The sequence below is a fragment of the Heloderma suspectum genome, chromosome 1 (assembly GCF_057233095.1).
Source record: "Heloderma suspectum isolate Gila_16-S chromosome 1, 16-S_ref, whole genome shotgun sequence".
Lineage (NCBI taxonomy): Eukaryota > Metazoa > Chordata > Lepidosauria > Squamata > Helodermatidae > Heloderma > Heloderma suspectum.
The window spans coordinates 391,719,124-391,741,871 of NC_139458.1; the positions used below are offsets into that span (position 1 = coordinate 391,719,124).

Genomic DNA, 22,748 nt, shown 5'->3' on the forward strand with positions numbered 1-22,748 from the left:
GTATGTCAGGGCTGCACTAGTTTCTGTATCTATACTGGATATGAAGTCCCTTCTTCAGCTTACAAGGCTAGCATACAGATCTGCAATGTTTATTTCACCAGAGGATTTGCATGCTCACATTCAAGCAGTACTAGGTTAAAGGGGTGTAATAGGGGCTAATGCACCATACTTCTCTGACCTACATCTCACATTTTTTCCTCTGTTTGCATATAAGCAGATGGGCACTGTTCTCCCTATCCCACAAATCCCACTCTCCGGCAGACTGGGGTTGGGGAGAAGGTAGCTCGGAATCTACTGGTAGATCTCTGGGTGATTTGCAGTAGATCAAGGGTTTCTGACACCCCAGTAGTTTTACAATAACAAGTAAAAATTTAAATAAAAACTAAGAGTTCCCTGCAATGGGTGGCCTTGCGGCAGTCTCCTGTCTCCCAACCTCAGTGTTCCTTGCCTGTGAAGTAGTTGTCTTTGACCAGGTCTTTGTGCAGCTCTGCTAGCCCATTTTAGATCTTTGTTAGAATACTTGATCTGTAATAACTCAGATGTAGATTTATGTGTGTAAGTCACCTCAATCTATGAGTTGCAGTAGGTAATCATCTCCAGTCCTGTAATATTGCATCTAGCCCTCACCCCACCCCCCACAGTAATTATTTTGTCCTTGGCTCTGGTTGGTGGACTTTGGGGTTCTAGTAAGAAAACAAACAGATGCCACAACGATGAAATCTGGCCACCTCTGTATGTACAGTTGGTTTGCTTCCCAAGCATCAAAGTCTTTAAAGTTTCACCATTACTGGGAGAATGACTCTTTTGTAAATCGCAGTGTTTTCAGCTGTTTTATAGACGCCCACCCCTCGAGAACAACATAGACCCATTCTCAATATAGAGGTGTATTTGGATAACTACACTTCAGCAGCATTCAAAGTTTGTCTTGAGCCCTACCCTATTGAATGTTGAGAGTAATCCAGCCCTGAACTCAAGACGTTTAAGTTGGTGGAACATGTCCAGGTGATATGTCAGACCTCCAAAAGCTTTAGACCGATATGTATCTTGTGTATTAACCCTTCTCAGATTTTGTCTCAAAATCTCACTCTCTGAGGAAGGATGCCTGCAACCTTCATCAGGGAGTGAGGCATTTGTGCAATATCTGAGATGGCTTCCCACCCATAGTGCTGTTTTCACCTTGCTATTGTGGGAAAAACTGTTTGAAAAAACAGTTTTTTTCTACTGCGGCAAATCGACAACACCAGTGCTCCTACAGGTGAGACTGCAGGGATAGGCAGGCACTTCTAGAAGCAGTTGTTTCTCCCTCTCCCCCCTTGACAATTCTAGTTCCTCTTCTGGAGCTGTGGAGCAAGCCGATACATGGAGCTGTAAAGCAAGTGGAGGTAACTCAAGAAGGACAACTCATAGATGAGGACCAAGGTGGCCATTTTCTGTAGGTTAAAAACTTGCTGCTGTTTTCTAGGTGTAAAGCACCAAGACTCACAGAATTCTTTCTTGGCATTTTTGAATGCACCTACCTCTGCTCTGGATCAATTTGAAGTAAGTACACAGCTAATTGAATTCATTTGTTAAGTATTTTGATGACATGTGCATGTTCACTTTGTGGCTATTACTTCTTTAAAATGAAAATTGGCACTAATGTGTTATGAATAAGTTATTTAGATTCATAAAGAACATTAATTATTTGTTCTGCTGTCCATCTTATAACAAGTAAAAAATGTCATGGATGACATAATAAAGAAATGGAGCATTTGAAGTATTGATTAGGTTTCCACATTGTGATTCTTTTTATTGCATTTTTTCATGCATTTCTACACAAACTTTTTAATTGCAAGTTCCATTTCTGCCAGCCTAAAGTTTACTTTAAATATGTAAGAAGGTGGAAAACATAGGTTATTTATGTTCTCTTTTGTCCTGCTGTTTTCATTTATTTGGAAATATATGCCTAAAATAAAATGTCTTTAATATCCTTCAAATTAAATAGATTGAAGATCTGATAGAGAACCAGGGGAGTAATTGTAAAATAGATATCAAAAGTAACATGGCTTCCAGTGCCTTTCTGGTTAAAAATAGCAAGGTCCCTTTTATTTTAAATACTTAGAATGAAGTCTTACTTTAAACAATATTTCTGGCTCATATTGTTATGAATAGAAAATATAAAGTAGATTTCTATTACCAAAATTTAAGGTTTTAAAATAAGCATATTATAAGATAATGTATCCTAAAATGTCTTTGCCTTCTGAACTGCTTTGTCAACAAAGGTGGGGTTGGAAAGCTGAGAGGAAATGTAAAGTGATAAACTGTGTCTAGGGAACCTGCTCCCCCAATGCTACTTCTTAGGAACTGTGTAGGGGAATATCATTGCTTTCCCCTGTTTAAAGGTGAATGGTGTCTTTGTGACATGAGCAGCCATTATATCCTCATCTTAGGATTCTTTGCACTCCTAGCACCTAACAATTAACACACCTTACATTAAGAATTCCATCTTTAATGGGTTTAGAAAAGGCAAGAATTAATGTGGGCATACAGAGGTGAACAACAGCCAGCACAACTATGGTTTGGAAATGCAGCTGAGAAACAGTGTTGCATTTGGCGAATTAGGAACACAGCATGGTGCTAACAAAGAGAAAAACTCTACCCATTATGCTTCAATACATGTTCTCACCATAGCCTCAGCAATGGTCTATACCTGAAAGGGGGAGAGAAAAGAGGCAATCATTCTGGTATTAGAACAGGGATGAGATTGCACACTGGGCTCCCAAGAGATGGAGAGGGGCATGGGGGAGGCAGGGGACAAGAGTTAAAGTACAGTTGGTTAGAAAACAGTTGGTTAGAAAACAGAGTTGGCTGGAAAATGAAGTTGGCTCTGGCACTTGCCCACTTACTCACCTACAGCCCATCTTTAAGGCCGCATTTCCATACACAGTCTCACTATTTGGCAGATATTTCACTAGTTTGGAATAGTGAAAGCCCGCCACCAAGAAATAGTGACAATAGATGTCATAATCCCCACCTATGTAATTTCTTCTAAAGGAACAGCAGACCTCAGAGTCTATATTTTTGACCTAGCCCCTTGCGCTGTCTTAATGTAAGTGAACTAATGTGTATTGTAGGTGGAATGATAGTCAATTAACGAAAACTATACACAAGTTATACTAAAAGAAAATCTGTTAGTCATTTGGAATCTTTCTTTACTTGATTTCTCAACAGTATGGCGGTGCTGGTTATTTTCACAAAACAGAAGTTTTCATCTATCTGTTTCTGTTTCTTTACTGCTCTATGCGTTAAAATAGGATTCCTTTTCTTCTTCATCATCCTCATTGATTGATTTTATGGATGACGTAAGTCTTTCATCTCCAAACCACCAAATTATTCAGTAGAAAACAGATCAATTTGGCAAATTCGGATAGTAATGCAGTCATTTTAACAAGCTGTGCCATCAAGAGCATGGAAGTCAACAGAAGGTTTCTGTGCTTCTGATAAGTTTATATCCTTTGCAGTTTTCAATAGTTATTTTTAATGGCATGGACTGAGGCTGTGCGTGTGTGTGTTTTCCTTTCTTTTGCCATTGGAAGTTGCTGAGATACAATACATGGCATGGTTATTGAGATGGCTCACACTCACTCTGCCCTACTATTGTTGCATTGTTAATGATACTGCTTGATCAGAATTTGACCATTAAAATCTGTTCGTAGAATTATGTTTTTATTCTTGTTTGGGGTGAGTGTATTTTGTTTTCATTTGCTTTCAAGCTGTTTTCTTTTCTCTGCTCAGTTTATTTCCCTTTGTATTAGAGGTTTCTGACCTTTTTGGATTCCAAATTGCAACTAAACATTATGATGATTACACCAACCATTTTATATTTATGTTTTTTAATATTGGAGATTGACAAATTACTATACTAGCTAATGGATCATTTTCAAATTGACTGCATTATTTTATTAGATGTATAAATTAAAATTAGAAGTATTGTCTTAGAATATGCACATATCACTCTCTAAAATTGACTTTTTAACGTACCCTGTTGATAAAGCTGTAATCCCAGCCACGTTAAAATGTATTCAACATAACTGTGTGGTAAATAACAGTTTATTACCACTGAATATGGGAATCCATTGAGAATTGTGAAGTAAAGAGGGTGTAGTGTATACTCATATACTGATAAAAACCTTTTATCAGGTATACATCAACTTATGGTGTGAGTAGTATTGTAGACTTGTAGTAAATGTAACTATGGTGTTACCATTGAAGTATTACGGAATTATTTAAGTTAACAAGGATCACAGAAGGGTTTGCTTCTGAATGCACTTGAGATTTTAACACCTTTCTGCCCAACTTTAGATTTAGATTGGATTTTTATCTTCAGTTCATGTCAACGATATTCTAACAGAAGTTGGAAAATGTAGGCTAGGTCAAGTTGACCTTTTGTGGAAAAGTGATGGTTTAGTTATGGATAACAAAGAAAACTTCTAAACCTTTATTCTAGCATAGTGTTAATAAAGTTTTTGTAGTCTGACACCTACCATTTGTCACTGAAACTGTGTGGGTGTTCTCCACCTCCAGCACTAGGACTAATTAGCTCTTTGAATTTAAAACCATTTTTAAAAAAAGAAAAATAGTCCTTTTTTTGGTAGCATGAGTACCCTCCCGTCCCACCCCAAATCGAGGATCCTACTCACCTTCCTTACAGTTGGTGGTTTACCTAACATTTGAGGCTGGACTGGAGTTAGAGTAACTAGCAGCACCATGCAAAAAATGCTTCATTTGTACATAACAATAGTTCTGTATTCTTAGTAGCTTAGCTAACATGCTGTCACATTCTCAAAGCACACTGTAAAGTGGGCCTAAAATGGAATTGGGCCTAAAAAGGAAATTAATTTATGCTGATTACAGTAATTGGAGAATACAATGTCCATTCTTATGCAGGAACTCTAGGTAGAAATTAGATTTCAGGGGACTATAGATAAATAGTCAATGTATTTGTGTAGCATGGTACTGCTAGCCTTCTACTCACTTCAGACAAATAGCTTACCACAAAGAAGCAGCTTCAGTTATTGCAATTTAAAACAGCTCCTGCATGGAAGATATTACCATGTTGTTATCCCAAGATATTGAGTGTGGTTCTACTCTGCTTTTTCCGCTTTACCAACACCTTGTATGATACACAGTTTCATGTATGTCACCAAGCAACTCTAGCCATTAGAACATAAGTTTTGCATTTATCCAGTTAACATGCAGTGTTTTAGTCTGTGTTTCTCCCAGGCAAGTAATTTATATATTTATGCAAAGCTACGAACAATTACAGCTTACTCTAATTACACTAAAAGGAAGCATATAATTTCTCTATTTTGTTAGGAAAAAATAAGTGCCTGGATTCCCAGCTGCACTTAACTGTAGACTGCAGATGGAGGGAGGACAAATGAGTCATTGTTTTGTTGCCTTATATTTTGGGTCCCTCCCTCTGTAGGTAGCTTACTAGAGATCTGCTGTACCAGTCCTTTGCTTACCTTCTTTTAGAACACTTTGAGCTACATTTGGCTCATTCCCTCCATGGGTAGCTCACTGGAGACCTGCTGCATTCGTCCAAGTGCTTACTTTTTTTGAGAGTATTTTGAGCCACATTTTACTTTAAACTTCAAATTGAATTGAATGTAGCCTAGTTAAATAAATATTCCCTGCCTATTGTAGCCTTCCAAAAATGTTGAATGATTCTCCCCATTCCCAGTTATGGAGACTGCTAACCAATATGAAGGTTACGTGACTTCCCTCTGCTGGGGCTAGAATTGTTACTGCTTGCATTTCTTCCAAGCATAGAATTTGCAGAATTCTTTAAAAACCATTTCATGGGAAGATTGCTTTCATATTTTCATACTTTCCATGACCTTCATGCCCAAGTATAGAACTTCTAGATAATTGGCACTGGCAGTTAAAAAAAAAAATCCAGTAGTGTATCATGGTTCTTTGTTTGTTTTTGCCATTATTTTTTATTGAATTTCAATACTGTTAAAAGAAGTATCAAAATTCATTGAATTAGAAATTCCCCTCAAAACTGATCAGCCTAATTCCAACCAGACACCCAGTAACTAAACCTCCAACAGTTAAAGAGTCTATCAAGATGTCCATATGCCATATAATTCTATAGAGGATTGTCACGCTTCAATCTTGTCCTCTTCTACAGATGTATCACAGTAAGCTGAAGTTCTGAGAAATATTGCTGATCTCGTGCTTTGGTATAGATAGATGAGATGTATTTAAGAGAATTGTGTAGAGGTCAGTGAAAACTTCTCAGTCTCAGAGCTCTGTTAACAGAATGTAGCAGGTACCAATGTGTCTTGAACTGGGATGCCCTTCTCACTAAGGGAAATTTGAACTATCATGTTATAAATTTAAGATTATATATATTTGTGTTATCCAAACATTCCATTATGTTCTGTAAGCAAGAATAGTAGGCACAAGAAATGAAAATAGCTTCGGCAATTGGGCAGTATAGAAAAGTAATAAATAAATAAAAATAACTAAATGTCCTTCCAACATCTGATTATTATAATCATATAATAAAGCTTATGATCATGTAGTAAAACTATATGAGCAATAATTGTCCTACAGTTTGCACCAACCACTCTAATATAAGTCAATAAATAAGGAAAACGGATAGATGCAGTTAAGTTGTTCTGTATTCTAGAGGAAACAGTCTTTTAAACATTCTCTAAATACCATTTTTAAAAAATCAGTACAAATCAGAGTGTGTATATTCACTTGATAATAGAAAATGCAGCCTAAAAACAAGGATGTTGAATATAATGCCAGGAGATTTGTGGTACATAATGATGTTGACAAACTTGTAATTAGCTGCTTCCAAATACAAATCTGCTGGTTATACATAAAAGTAATACAAATTAAACGTTATTTCTCTTGAAGTTCTTTTACAGAATAGAAAATGAGATCTGCATATGCTCAGAGAATAGGATGAGATTTTAATGAGCAAAGATGAAATCTGAAATCAATTTAAGACAATGCAACTAACATTAGAGTCAATTTAGAACTGATGGGGGGAGTGTGAGATTTTTTTTGAGGGTCTTCTAAAACAGCCTTACTCAACTGGGTACCTTCCAGATATGATGTACTGCAACTGTCATCACCCCCATGCTGGCTGGGAATGATGGGAAATGTAGTCCCACACATCTGGAGGGCATGAGGTTGAAGAAGGCTGCTATAAAACTACTCATAATTTGTGACCCATTTTTTAATCAGACTGAGGGCAGTTCAGCCATTATTGATTGTACCCCTGCCAAATTGTACACAAATTACTCAGCCAACTTCAGGGCTAGAAAGTGGTTTCTGCTGCAAACTTCCCACCCTACCCCCAGTTAAATTAGCACTCCCTTGTAAAGGAGTGTAGTATTAGCAATTTACCAACAATTACTGTCAAGGGAGACAGGTGTGGTATGGCTGATGGCAGCCTTTGGAAATAAGAGCCTTGGGTATCATGGATTATTTAATCTGGAAGGTTGGAGAGGGAAAGCTGTTTGGGCATGTGAAAAGACTTTGGAAGGTATGCAGTGGCCTGTAGGAAGTGGGCCAAAGGATGAGGAGCTAGAAACTGCAGAGGGGTGCTCAGGTCCAAGAAATGTGGAAGGTGGTAATTGGTAAAGGGACTTTGGCAGGCAAGATGTTGCAGGATGTTTTGTTTTTTTTAGAAACTAGCCATTAATTCCATTTCTGGCTCCTTCCTTCCACAGAAGAGGAATTTTTTGTGAAGGAAATTGGACAGCTGCTGTGTAGAACGCCCATTTGAGTTCAACATCTCTACTCTATAAATTATCTACATATAATACAATTGTTGTCTCCACCAAGGGCAAAACATTCCAGAAGATTTCTGAAGGTGTCAGTAATCAAATCCATTCATCAACCCATCCAGATAGTGAATCTTCAGTTAAATCCTAAAGTTTATAACTTCCTCTGCTTTCTTAGTTATCTCCATTCATAGTCTATCCCTTCAGAACTAGAATGGTGAATAAATGCTAGAAATGCAGTGAATAGTGTGCTGTTTAGAACTCTTATGGCTACTGTCAAACAGTCCATTGAAGCTGATTTACTCTTATTGAATTAAATAGTGCTAAATGAACTTAAATTCAGTAACTTAATTTTAACTTCTCTGTAATAAGATTTTTATGCATCACTCTAGGGATGGAGAGTTCACTATTCAAGTGAAATGCCTGAGGTGCCAAAGCCCCATACATATATTGTATTAATTGATCCAAAATAACTTCCATTTCATGATTCTGTACTCATAAACAGTAATATAGATTATAATCCCCACTTCACACATAAGCATGCATGGAAAATGGGGGTGGGGGAAATCCCTCCCTTAACGATTCTTTAATCATCCTTATGGAGAGTAAAATTGGTTGGTCACATGGTGTTATGGGATAACTAACCTGAGTTAAATTATGCATTTGCCTCAAGATGCACTGTTCATGGAAATGAGTCAAATTTTGAGCGGAACAGGCCAGTTCATAGGGTCTGAAATCCTACATTTAGATATAGTTCTGTGGAATAAGCAATACATGAGCTGTGCTGACATGATTAAGCTGATAGGTATTGCTTTGTGATTGTGAATTACGTGAACAAAGCAGTCCTGCTTATGGGAAGTAGCAGTTGTCAATGTTGTTAGGCATCTCTACACCAGCCTAAAGTCCTACATTTAAAATTGGGCTTTCTTCTTCCGTTTTAAATGCAGGATCACAACAACTCCCTTTTTCACCTGCTTCCTTTTCCCCCTCCTTCTTCCCGTATCTGAGTTTTCCATGATCTTTCATTGATCTTACTCCTCTTCTTGCCGCTTTTCCTCTTTTCATGGAGGGAACTCAACAGGATAATTTGATAGCTCATTATCTGTGATCTATTTAAAAACAGAACAAAGGGTATTTAGTGCAGGAGGCGCCTTGGAGGTTCATGGCGTCATGTAAAGAGCCTGCGAACTTCCATGAAGGAGCAATTTCAATCACAGGATAAAAGCTCTGTGTGAAGAAAGCCGTTGTGTCTGCTCATGGATTACTTCCTCCATGTGGCTGTGACCATGGAATATTTAGAGCATATGATCTGGCCCAAAGTGTTTTCTTCCCACATAAGACTCAGGTGTTGATAGCTATGGACATAATGTTTACATATTTTCTTACATTTATATACCACCTTTCCTCCAAGGAGCTCAAGGTATGGTGTACAACCCTCACAATAATCCTGTGAAGTAATTATTCTGAGAATATCCTGTTTTGGGTCATGTGAAGACAGAACAGCTAGGAATTAGCAAGGCTCAGTACTAGAAACACGGTTTGGAGGTGGTCCAAACAAGGGGTGTGTGGGTTTCAGTGAAGAGCTAGGTAGTCAGGGCGTAGACAAGGCTGAAGTCTGAGAGCTGGTGCACAGATGGTGTTCCAGCACCTTGTGCCTTGAACTGAAAGCTTTAAGCCTGAGCCTTCAGAGCCCCACTTAAAGCACAGCTATTAGAATCACCTGAAGAATTGTCTACTCATGAGGAGTCTTGTGCCTCTATTCATGATCAACTCAATGGTCTACTCATGAGGAGGCCTTTACTCATGAGGAGTCTTTATTCCTCCTGTAGGTACTTGGTCTGGCAGCCAACCAAGCTTGCACTGTTAGGCACCTGCGCTCCCTAAGACTAGGTAGTCTCTCATCTCCCCCTCCAGTTGAGAGAGGGAAATATTTACATCTTGAGGGGACAGTTCAGCTGCCAACTCCATCTGGGATACACACAGGCAGCTAGTTGGCTACTGTATAAACGGAATGCTGGACTGGATGGACCCTTGGTCTGATTCAGCATGACTATTTTTATGAGAGCCCAGGATCCCACTGATCTCCCTCAAGATCCCATGATACTGGCTGTTCCTGCACAGCATTTGGCTCTAGGAACTCCAGGTCATCCTCCAAAGAGGAGTCCTCTAGAGGGGGCATGCTATTGAGATGGTAACTGGCCCAAGGTCTCCCAGTAAGCCCCATGGTGGAGCAGGGATTTGAACTTGGTCTCCTCAGTCCTAGTCCCACACTCCAACCGGTACACCACACTGGCTCTCAATAGCCATGTAATATTTGAACAAAAAAGATAGATGTTATTTACATTTTTTAAAATCCTGCATGTTAAACACAGAGATTGACGTGTAGTTTGGCTCTTCGACTAAATTGTCTTGAGTTTTAGAGAAGTGGCTGTTTTGAATGTACATCCTTGGAAATAATTGTTTTCCTGTGTTTACTTTATTTTGGTTTATTAAAGAAAGAATTCCCTAGTACATATATCTCTGTTTTTACCATTCAAAGATATAGATATAGATATAGATAGATATATATAGATATATATAGATATATATAGTTGTATGTGTCTTGTGTTAGAAATGTGGATCTGAATTTTGTACCTTTCCATTATGTTTTGTTAACAGTCTCCTCCTTTCTCTGTTAAAGCGCTCTCCCTCCTGTATTCCAGCTCACAAAGGCAGACGTGTAAGAGGATGTCTTGCTATGTGTGCTGTGTGTGGCCTTTTAGTTTTGCCTAATAATGCACATGCCTTTGCCTTTGTTTAATGTAGACCATTTTTGTTGATGCTCTTTATGGCTTGCATATTTATCTTGCTGCTTGTCATGTGCTATTGCTACTCCAATACTTTCCTTACGTTTTGTACTGTTAAAGTGAAAAGCCTCGAGAATGTCTGTGGTGGTCTTGTTTTTAATGTTGCACTCTTGCCTCTAGAATGTCACAGAAACAAAAATGACATTGTTAAAACTAATTAGGTTGTGGCACGTGATTATGAGCAGAATTATAATCTTGTAGAAACACTGATCATAGGATAACTATTATCATCGGGATTGATTTAATGAATTATTAACATGCAGTCACTTATCTCATGATCTTAAATCAGTAAATAAATTGATTTCAGTTGCTATTACTGTGCCTCAGTGATAAATACAATGGACCATACCAGAGACCTGAGAGCAAAGCAGAAGGCTGCCTCTCCACCCAGCCTGCTCCTAGGGGATGATCAGGATTGTCAGTTCTGACAGTGCTAATTGCCTGTTTGGCTGGCAGAAAAAGAGAGTACCAAGATCTACCTTGGAACTCACTTTCTGTGTCCTAACAGGTAATTAGCACTATCCAAGCTGAGAACACTGATCATTGATCAGGTAGTTGTCCAGGGCACTGCACATATGCATTAGGCTCTTGTTGAAGGATTTCTCTACGCAGCCGGAATTTGCGCTGGGTGTAGGAAATGTGTGTGCCCGAAAAAGACTACAGATGCAAAGGCAGGAGGGGAGGCGTCCAGGAAAAATGGGGAGGGGGAGACAGCTTTTTAAAAACATTGTGGGGGGGTTCCTCAGGGATTTGTGGAAAATTGTGGGGAGGGAATGTTTTCCCCCCATTTTTTTTCTGCTCTCTCTCTCTCTCTCTCTCTCTCACACACACACACACACACAACCGTACCCCCCAAGCCTTCACATCTCTACTAAAGACTCATCCCTAGATCTATGAGTGTGTACAGGTACTTTGAGAACTTCTTAACCCCAAAAGGTTCCTTGGACTGTGTTCCTCTCCTCTGTAATGGAAGAAATCTGGAAAAAGCCATTTCCACCACAGCTGTGGGCGGAGGGTGGGGTGTCTACAAGCACAGCAATAGTTGTGTAGCATGTGGCTTGCCTTCCGGTCTGAGGTGCCTTCTGGATTTTGCAACACATGCAAAGGAGAAACCTGCTTCTGTACATGGATTGCTGTTCCCTGAATCAGGACCACTGAACAGAATGGAAGCTCTAAATTTGTGAGAAATATTCATTACAAGCAAAAGCAGCGTGTGTACCTCCAGTCTTTTGTGTGTATACTTTCCTTGTGCTTTGTCTGTGTCCTTTTTTTGGAAGAAAAAAAAAGAGAGTTGTAAAAATTGTGTGTTTTTTTTTTAAAGGTGCACACCCATAATTTTGTATCTCCTCCATGCCATTCTGACACATAGATATGCCATACGATGCAGTGGAGCTTTGTCAAAAGTATCCATGTGACAAGCTTCTTCAGAAACAATGTCAGACCAGGGACCCCGAAGACATGGACAAAGCTACTGCTCCCTAGAAGTATCCAGTGTGCATGAGCAATGTTTTCAAAACCTATATTAAATGAAGGAAATATAATACCTGTTATTCAGAGGGGCATGAAGTTACAATTTTTTTGCTATTAAATCTGAGCATAGAAAAGAATTTCTGGTAGTGATTGCTGCAGTGCTTGAAATAGTTTACATATATGTAGTGAACATGTGTATTGATGATCATATAGCATTTCATAATGTATATATGTCCACTTAACCATGCAGCTCTCACATTTGTAAAAAGAACTGAGCAGCATTTTATCTTTCAGTTGCTATTTTGCTCTGTATAAGCACCTGTAATATAAGCACCTGTAAAAAAAAAAGAAAAAAAAAAGTAGAAACCAGGCATTGATTGGGTTCAGACAGCATGATAACCCACACTCAAAGGTTGAGTATGGGTTGTCTTTGAAGCATGGGTTGTTGTTGAAATGTGGGTTATCGTGTTGTCTGAACCCAGCCGCACTAACAAATCATGGTTTGCTAACCATGAACAACCGATGAAGAGAACCCATTGTTTGTTGTTAGGTTGTGAACTGTGGGCTGTTGTGTTGCATGAACCCAGTCATTATATTAGACTAAAAGAAGGGGGGAAAGAAAATTGTCCATACACCTGTTCTCTACTAATGGTTTGCTTAAATGGCAAATGTATATACTTGTTCAAGAAAGGTAGCCTGGATCTGTCCTCTCTGCAGAGTTACATTTTTTGTACTCAGTGATAACAAATAATTCTCTAGCAATTTATTAAACTTATTAATAAATTACATTACAGATAATTTTTATTAAGGAAGTTTGGTTTACCAAAATGGCAATTAACAGGCTTTTTTTTAAAGGAGCATCTAGGCTGCTTTTGTAGGGAAATGTAATTTTTGGACTGACCTTCCTTGTGCCATCATGTTATACTGGTGAGGGAGAGCTAGTTAGAAAGCTGTAGTAGTTTCAACTAAGAGAAGCCAGTAGATTTTCAGTATGAACCTTCCTCCCTCAAATATGTTTTAAACTAAGCAAAACCATGTCTAGTGTAGCACTGTAAGAAAATATGTAGAGGTCCCCTTTGTACCATTGTGTGTTTAATGCAATCTTTATCATTAATATTGGCAAACAAGATTTTTGTTCAAAAAATGTAAATATTGCATTACAGTTAAACCATCAAACTATTCTAATTATAATGATGACAAAAATAATTGAAATTAGAAAATATAGATCAAGGTATCACTGCCAAATAGAACCTTTTATATTATTTTGCTTCAGAAATGTATCTTTCATTGGGTCAAATTTAGTCTACATTCTTTTTGTTATTGTTGAACAACTTCAGACTGTTACAGTTCTGTTAAAATAGAATGAATTTTTAAAAATGTATTTGACTAATTGGTTTAAGTATATCTGTACAAGATACTTTCATGTGTCATCCTGGCAATTCCTTGTTAATAATCATCTTTCCAATGTATTCTTATTCTTAGTCCTTTGGTATGGCTCCTTAACTGGGACGATTAAAATTAATTTAGAGGGAAAGCTCCTTAAAATATCCTTTGCTATCCATTGCAATGTATAAAAGAACCTAAACCTGTCAAGCCAAAATCTGATGGAAGTATCAAAAATAGTTTTTTTTAAAATAATGATTGCATCACAGAGCCTCAGCGGCCTACAAGTGCAAATATAGACTTAATTTTACATAAATTGATTGCCCTATCCTGCCAACAAATAAATGTTCAAATAAATGGTGGACTTTACTAATCTCTGCACCAGTGCCATTTCAGAGAAACTGGTTTTATGGTGCCATTGCAGGCAAATAACCTAGCTAAAATGTTTCCAGTTTGAATGGCAAATTATTATTTATTCCTTAAAAATAAACTTTAATATCATTCCCCTATTATTTCTATGCTTTTGAGAAAATTGGTGCATTATCAAAAGTGGCTACTTAATCTCCACCCTCCTTTTTTTTCTTTTCTTTTGCTTGTTTCTTTCCCTTGGTTGTTTCTCTAGATTGATTCTGTTGAAAATTTTACCTTATCTAATACGCCTTCGCGGGATGAAGATATCAAGTGTCACCTTCATTCAAGATCTAGGTCCCCTTCCACAGCTAGTGACATTGAACCAATTGAGGTACACTCTCTCTCTCTCTCAGAACATTTGCTTAAGAGTTGTCTGTCCCATACCACAGTATCAAATAGGTTCATAATGGCTTACATTGCAAGTCTGTGCTTTCTTACTTTGGAGTAAACTGTATTGAATTCACTGGGACTTACTTCTGAATAAACATAGATGCATAGATGCATACATGCGATTGCACTGTTAGTTTGTCTAAGGCTGACCTACACTGTTTGAACTAGTCTTGAAAACAGTTCTGTATCCCAGGACCAGTTCACAAATACAGATTAAAAAAATATATATATACACCTAAAATGTGAAATGAGCATACAGTGGACACCTGTATAGGCACAATAATCAAGCAGCTGGGATTGGATCTGGCTCCCTGTTGAATATTCATTCATTCATTTATTTATTTATTACATTTATATCCCGCCTTTTTTCCTCTTGCAAGGAACCCAAGGCGGCTTACATGATCCTCCTTCTTTCCGTTTTATTCTCACAACAACAGCCCTGTGAGGTAGGTTGGGCTGAGAGTCTGTGACTGGCCCAAAGTCACCCAGCGAGCTTCCATGGCCAAGTGGGGACTAGAACCCAGATCTCCTGGCTCCCAGTCCAACACTCTTGCCACTACACCACACTGGCTCCCATTTACTGGGAAACCTGGGTTTGCTGCCATGTTAATTTCTGAAATTGCCTAAGTAGAAAGTAAATAGGTGGAAAATGGTGCAAGCTAGGTCCAGTAAGATGGATTGCTACTGCTGCTTCTTCCTTCGAGCTATCAATCATTTGCATCTAGGGTAGAGCATTGGTTCATTTACTTTTCCTCTATTGGATGCTAATTCTTTTTATTCTGTGCTGCTGAACCTTGCCAAATAATCTCTGTAACATTTCTGTGTGGGTGTTCCTTTTGGGTTCCATCCCACACTTAGGCCAGGATCCAAAACCCAAAGGGACTTAAGACTTACAGACTTAAGCAGCCCTCCATGCTGTATGGCAAACTGTTTTTGAAACAGATGGAAGTTTCAAAAATAGTTTGCCATATTGCATGGTTGGGTGGAGCATGAATCCACTGTTGGGAGAAAATAAATCACCTGAGCCAAAATAGCTGTTTCCTAGCCTTATATACTTGTGGTATGTTCCCTTTATTTTGGTTGAAATGGCTTGTTTTTCAAAACATTACTTGGGGTTTTATTGTTAATGCAAAGTCTGTGCAACTGATTTTTCATGGCTATCTTGGCTTGACAGTGAATATGTCACATATTATAAAGTCATTCTTTCTTCTATCTTTTGACTTTCAAATGCCACCAAAACTTTCAAATATGGAGTGTAGTTTTTCCTCTTCTTACATTGCAATATTATGCATGATTACTCAAAAGTACGTCCTATGGTGTTCAGTGGTGCTTACTCCCAAGTAAGCATGCATGGGATTACAGCCTTAATGTCACTTTTTTCATATAAGCTGATTGGATGCTGCCCAATAAGACACTGATTCTATATTGAGGACAGTTATTTTAACATGCATTATTTCTTAAAATCTACACTACTCACTAAGTTATCTACCATATTTATAGTGTTTGATGTCATTGTCCATTAGTAATCATCTTCCATTAGTAGAACAACCAAGTTCTCCACCCATTTTCTAATTTTGCATGTATTAGCCTCGTTAACACGCTTTACACACAATCTTATTCTAAATGCCAGAGCAACAGTAAGATAATACAAATTTCCTACATGACACTTTAGTGTGGATCATGAACTGTTCTATTATATTTATTTGGCCAGCTCATTATGTTTATTCATTTATTTTTCCATCATGACGGACAAGCAATTTATAAAAGTGTTAGTGCATCAATTACCACCTTCATTTGGTGAAATATGCTGCAGAAAACACCATCCTCCCCACATAGTAGTATAATCTGTTTCTTCTAATTAACCTTTAACATTAGTCACATATTGTTAAACTCCTCTGCCATCCTTATAAAGGTGCCAGATCAGATGCTTTAGGTAGATCTGCTATCATGTAACTGGCCTATACTTCTGACACCTGAAAATTGAGTACTGATGCAAAGATGTTCACGTAATCACTAGTGTGAAGTATGAATTCAGTTTAGTTGGGAGAATTCCCTCAAGTAGATCCAAGATCCATGTCACAGCACTTTCCTCAAGCAAACCACATGGATTACAGATGGCATGTTCTGATGAATGAAACTGGTATATATCCAAAGGAATAATCTCCAAAGTCACTTCTTGGTTGCAAAATGGCATAGCCATCCCAAATTATAGGAAGAAAAAGTACTTCTACTGGAACTCCTAAATAACTAATAATGTTAGTTATTGATGGGCAGACATCGAAGAGAAGATTGGTTAGGTATTTCTGTTGTTACTTAAGTTATCAGTTTTGTTTATGAAATTTCTTCGCTTAAGTATGAATTGCTCCTTCCTATCACTGAGCATTTGGGGCTGATTTAGTGGAATATATACTTAAGAAAAGCACATTTGTTTGTTAATTAAGTCAGCTATGTTAAGCTTGTAAAGGAGAACTTAAAGGTGATTAACTATTTTGCTAGATAGCAAGATGCTGAGCATGTTACCCAGAGTAAATGCTTTTTTCATTTATTTGCCTCTTTTAGTTTTGGTGCCCTTTTTTGCAGCAATTTGTTTTTGTCATGGATCTTCTAATGGTGTGCTTTTTATACCTTAAGTAATATACAACGTATGTATGTTCAGGTTTCAGATCATCCTCTGCGTCCAGTTCACACACCAACCATGAGGTCACCATATCTTGGTTCAGGACTCTCTGTGCCAAAGGTACCAAATTAATCATTCTGGCCAGAAGTTGCACTAAAATCACAGCAAATCTCTTACCTAAAATGTTTCAAGCCTCTTGCACTTACCTGGGTATCAAGACACTTAGGCCAAGCTAGACATGACAGCAGCAATTCCATGTGTTTTGAAACAATCTCATTCATGTAAAAAGTAAGTGGGGAAGAGTCTGATTTTAACAACAAAAAGGGCACAGAGGTGAAGAGCTACTTATCTCCCCAAAGCCAGTCTCCCCAAGTGCATTTCTCCTCAGAAAAGGAGACACTTTGGATATCAGATCTCAGCTGAGGAAAAAAAAAGCTGTGAGAAATACACTGTGGGTGGGGGGATTCTGCATTCCTCAGTTACATGCCCTTTTTGCTGTTAGATTTAGACTCATTGTATGTAAGCTGGGACTGTTCCGTATTTAAGCACACCAAACAGTCGCTGTCAAGTCAAGTTTAGTCTTAAGCAAATACTCGGAATATCACCATCTTTGACTCTGGTCTAATCTGCATGTTCACTTACAGCACACAGTACAGATCTCTTGGGCTATACCTCTTCACAGGGCAAATAAGAGAACTGCATGTTTAAATATTTCAAACCTGCATCCTTCCCTCTAAAGTCCACTCACCCCCTTCTGCCAAAGCAAAGAACAAAATCTATTGCCCAGTTACTATTATTTTATGAGCTCTCTTGAGGGCTGAAAGGCAAGACGTAAATTCAGAACTAAAGAAATACATGACAGCTGCATTAGTATTTTTATCACCAAATGGTCTTGGGAGAGAAGTGAAGCAAACATCACAATTCGGTTTCTATGCATTACTACCTTAGATATTCTGTCACTGAGATTGTAGAGCTGTCTATCTCATCAGTGAAAAAAAGTATTAATTCACTCCACTGTGTTAAACCTCAGGTGACTCACTAATCTGTCACATTCCTTTATGTTTATCTGCTTATATCAAAAGGGGGGTTTCTTTATTATTTATCTACTTTTATAGAATGCACGGAAGTTTCGAAGTACTATAAATATACACTTCTAACTTCGATAGCGTCCCTTTCAAGGTGACAGCTGACATGATTACTGGGACATGGGTCATTTTTCTTCAGAGTGCTGATTCTATTCTCTAAACAGTAATCAATAATGACTGAGCCATTTTAAGATATGGGAATAACCTGGAATTAATATTACTAAAAATAAGAGTCCTGTTTTTTATTAGCACAGCAAAACCAGGCCTTTTATCTATAACATGCAACTTTTTTTTTTAAAGAAAGCACCTGGCACCTAACCTCTATTTCTATTTGTTTCACAGCCTAAGGCCCATCAGTTCGTGGTGAAATCCTTTAATGCCCCTACCAAATGCAATCAATGTACATCTTTGATGGTTGGCTTAATAAGACAGGGCTGTACCTGTGAAGGTAAGACTGACAAATATAAGAGCACTTTTATTTTTACAGAGGATTATAAGACCAATTTTATTATATTACACATAAACAGTAATAGACTCTTCCTGTGCTCATTTGTAGGTGTGTTACATACTTGTGCCAAGGAGAGCTAAGCATTTTAGGCATCTACATTCTGGAGCTAATTTCCCTAGTTTAGTATCATGGGATATCATGAACAAAATGTGTAATATTGTAGATAGCAGAAGAGGAGGATGTAGTAGCTTTATTCTAAATGTGAAGCAGAAAAATAATGAGAGAGCTGAAATCATTCATCTAGTTTTGTTTTCACATATTGGCTGCATTTCATCATAACACTAAGAAGTAAGCCATAGTTTCAGTGGACATGTCCCTTTAAGGGAGCATCATGGCTTGAAGTAGACAATTCCACAAGGTCTCCTCTTCAAAGGTTAAGAGTTCACGGTGAGATACATTTATGACATAAAATATGAAGCAGTCCTTAGTAAATCAAGCTTCCATGATCCATGAACATAGATGGACAAGGGAGATGCTTGTTTATGACTTTCATATGTTATTAGATTAACTCTTGCATAGTCAACAAGGAGAGATGTACATCTGGTTTGTTAATTCTATTTTTCCTCCCAGTGTGTGGATTTTCATGCCATGTGACCTGTGCAGACAAGGCACCAGCAGTTTGTCCAATCCCACCTGAACAGACAAAGGGTCCTCTGGGGATTGATCCCCAGAAAGGCATAGGAACTGCTTACGAAGGGCATGTCCGAGTAAGTATTGGGAAACTAAGAGCACAATCCTATCTGATAGGCTGCCACCTCCGAACTTGGAGGCGACCGCCTATCCAATGCAGGTCAGGAGAAGCATGGAGGGGATTGTTCCTTCCGCACTTCTCCTGCCCTGCATTTTTGGCTAGACAGCTGATTGCGGCTGTCTAGCCGTGGGAGGGCAGAGTGGGGGAGGAGGCTGGACACATTGGATGTGTTGTGTAGGCCTTTCCACCCGTCCTGGAATGCTCCTTTTTAGCCGCTCCGCACTCCTCTTGTAATCATGGAGCATGGGGCTTTTCCACGCTGCCTCCGAGGCAGCATGGAAGTTGGAGGAGGTCGGTTCTCCAGGATCCAACCTCGGAGCGTGGGCTCAGAGGTCAGTTCCCAGAATACCAGATATCCTATGGTCGTCTAGTCGCTGTCTAGCGGCCATAGGATTGCTCCCTCTGTGTCTTAGTTTGTTGGATGTCTTGCTGTCCAGGTACAACAGTAATTTATAATGGAGCATTGAATTATTTGGGAGGGTCCATCTGAGTGTGTATAATAATTTTTCTATATAATAATTTTTCTGAGTGTGTGAGCCAGAAGTAAAAAGGAAAAAAAACCTACCCTGTTCTAAAGTTCACTTTACCCTGCTCTTTAATGCATGTTGTTCCTTTAGCATAAATGTAATGTACTCTATAAACCTATAGTGCCATGGTTGTTTCCAAGGGAACTGTGGGAGCTTTAGTTCTGAGAAAGGGCTAGTGGGTCTCTATGTAAGAATCCGCAGCATCCTCGCAGGTTTTCTTGAAGAAAGTCATGGCAGTTAAGCCAGTGGGTTGAATCAAGGATCTGCCTTCCATTGATAGAAGGGCTCTGCTCACAGAAGGTGCTTTTGCCCAATTTTCAGGGATTCCCCTCTCCCTCATCTGCCACCACAGATCACCTAATTTAGCAGGGTATCCTGGCCCTCTGTGTAGCATTTTCAGGGCCTGGAGAGGCTGCCATGGAGAGGATGGGGTGGAGAGGTCTGCTTTCACCAGCATAGTTGCATGCTTCTAAATTTGGATCCAAACTAGTTTGTTTTTGCAATATAGATGTGCTCTTGAATAACACATTGGTTACATGATGAGAGTACACTTTGCATTTCCAAGAACAAATTACTGGCATGAATTAAAATCTTTCAGTTATCTTTCTTTTGAATATACAATTGCTTTTGTTACAGGTCCCTAAACCAGCTGGAGTGAAGAAAGGCTGGCAGAGAGCCCTGGCTGTTGTCTGTGACTTCAAGCTCTTCCTTTATGATATAGCAGAAGGAAAAGCATCCCAACCTAGTGTGGTAGTGAGTCAGGTTCTTGATATGAGGTAGGAAGTATCATGTGGCGTTTTTGTTTTGGTACCAGGGACAGCAAGTGCATCCCATTTGAATTCTTCAGAGTGTGAATTATATCTATGGAAATTTAAATGTCTGTGAAATAAAGGTCTCTGGTAGTGATTTTCTTATAAGTTAGATCTTTTGTTAACCTGTAATTAGAAGATTAATCATCAGCACTAGCAGATCATAGTCATAGTCACTATATGCAAAATAAAGGATTATTTGACTTTAACATTGTAGTTCATAGTGTTCATTGATGGTGGCTGAAATGGAAAAATAATAGAAATTTCTGCTTCAGGTTAAGACTCATAATTCCCTTTGAGTTTTATTGATTTGCTCTGAGGCTAATTTGCAGTGGGCCAGTTAGAATGATCTTCTTCCTAGGTACGGTGTGGGAAGTGAGATCACAATCCTTTACGTTGCTGGACTTTAATGAGTGGGGGTAATGTTTGCAAAGGGCCTATGCAGGTATAATCCAGTGTAGGCCTAAACTTAGTGATTGTATCTCACATACAATACTGAGAACTGAGGCTTATTCATGCTGGATTTTATAGGATCCAATAGAAACCTTATACCCATATGTAGATATCTGGCGATCCTGGATGTAGGACAGCTGTGTTCACTCTCCCATTCTGTGCATAGGGAGAAAGTCAGGGAAAGATTATTCAAAACAATCTAGTCATAATGGCTTTGAAGGAAATTGATATCATCATCATCATCTTGCAGGGTGTGAACACATTTACTTGGGAGTAAATCCCACAGATCCAATATAACCGACTTCCAAGTACCATATAAGGGTGGCAGCCTCTGTTCATGAATACTTCCCTCTTTAACAGGGGTGGGCAACTTTGTAAGGTGCAGGGGCTAAAGCCGCATTTCCAGTTTAAAGCAAGGCACGCAGGGAGCAGGTGCCTTGTTTTAATGTAAAATCGCACTACCAGAAGTCCTGAAGGAGTGCAATTTTTATTTGGTGGCATGGCAGCAACAATTTGGGAACAGAGTAGGCAGCAAAAAAGGATGGGAGGTCTGCATGCCAGCTGCGTGTTGCCCACCCCTGATCTATAGGGACCCAGAATTCTTCAAGATCATTGATATTTTGACTGGTTGGATGGCTCTCCTTTTCATGATGGATACTGCTATTAATATGGCAGCATTTTATTTACTAAAAACATATTTACTTAAAACTTGCATTATAATTTGTAGTGAGTCAAAGTTTGTCCTGTCAGAATTAGTGTTGTATTACAGAGTTATGAAGGAGCTCTTATTTGATTTGGTGGGAAACTGGTTGACCTTAGCACTTGCCTTTTAACCAGTTAATCAAACAAAAAAGATTTAGTAGATTTTCTGCAGTGAACATTTGCATGAAGAAGTATCTAATTATAATTAGATACAAGTATATCAAACCTGTATATTTCTGCTGAACTGGAAATCAAAACATTTGATAAAAACTGTGTATTATTTTGATATAGAATTCCTATATAATTTGAAAAGTTATTGTTCAGCATTCAATAGAAAACAAACACCAAACTTCTATTCGCTGATGAACAATTTTTGTGTCTTTGTAAAAGAGATGAAGAATTCTCAGTGAGTTCTGTCTTGGCTTCTGATGTCATCCATGCAAATCGAAAAGATATTCCCTGTATCTTTAGAGTAAGTAATACATATTATGGTTAAAGCAAGTTCTGTATAAGTAGAAATGAGCCAATTTTAATTTTCATTTTCACTCCCTTTATTATCAAAAAGCATGTCTGTTTTTCAATATGGTTTCGAGTATTCCCTTGTAATTTCATGTATTTTTCATCCAAGCCCTTGACACTAGAAGGAAGTATGAAAAAGTCACCAAATGCTGATTGGTAATGCTCCAGGAAATGGTGCAGTCCTTGAGCTAGCCTACAGGCCAAACATATACCTGTGTATATGTTTATATAAAAAGCACATACCTTTTCCTGGTATTCCTCATCTTTACTAGTTCATTTTATTAGATTTTATCCTGGCCTTTTCCCAAGGATATTAGGGCAGCATACATGGCTTTCACATCGCATTTTATCCTCTCAGTCACCTTGAGAGTTAGGTTAAGTTGAGAGAGTCTGACTGGCTCGAGATCATCCCATGAGCTTCATGGCTGGATGAGCAGGGATTTGGACCAGAGTCACTCCACACTACTATGCCACACTGGCTTTC

The 22,748-nt window shown here is 38.5% G+C and overlaps 1 protein-coding gene across 2 annotated transcripts in view; it reads left to right on the top strand.

Annotated features, from left to right (window-relative positions):
* The window catches only part of CDC42BPA (CDC42 binding protein kinase alpha), a 275,648-nt gene that overhangs the window by 222,746 nt on the left and 30,154 nt on the right, over positions 1-22,748 (top strand). The window contains exons 21-28 of one of the 2 annotated variants that reach the window (XM_084828634.1): positions 1,463-1,539; positions 10,474-10,512; positions 14,115-14,234; positions 16,950-17,030; positions 18,338-18,443; positions 19,074-19,210; positions 20,418-20,557; positions 22,136-22,217. In XM_084828634.1, coding sequence (XP_084684760.1) covers positions 1,463-1,539; positions 10,474-10,512; positions 14,115-14,234; positions 16,950-17,030; positions 18,338-18,443; positions 19,074-19,210; positions 20,418-20,557; positions 22,136-22,217 — 782 coding nt within the window. The remainder of the gene's footprint in view (positions 1-1,462; positions 1,540-10,473; positions 10,513-14,114; positions 14,235-16,949; positions 17,031-18,337; positions 18,444-19,073; positions 19,211-20,417; positions 20,558-22,135; positions 22,218-22,748) is intronic. The other variant, XM_084828633.1, reaches the window with a different exon arrangement.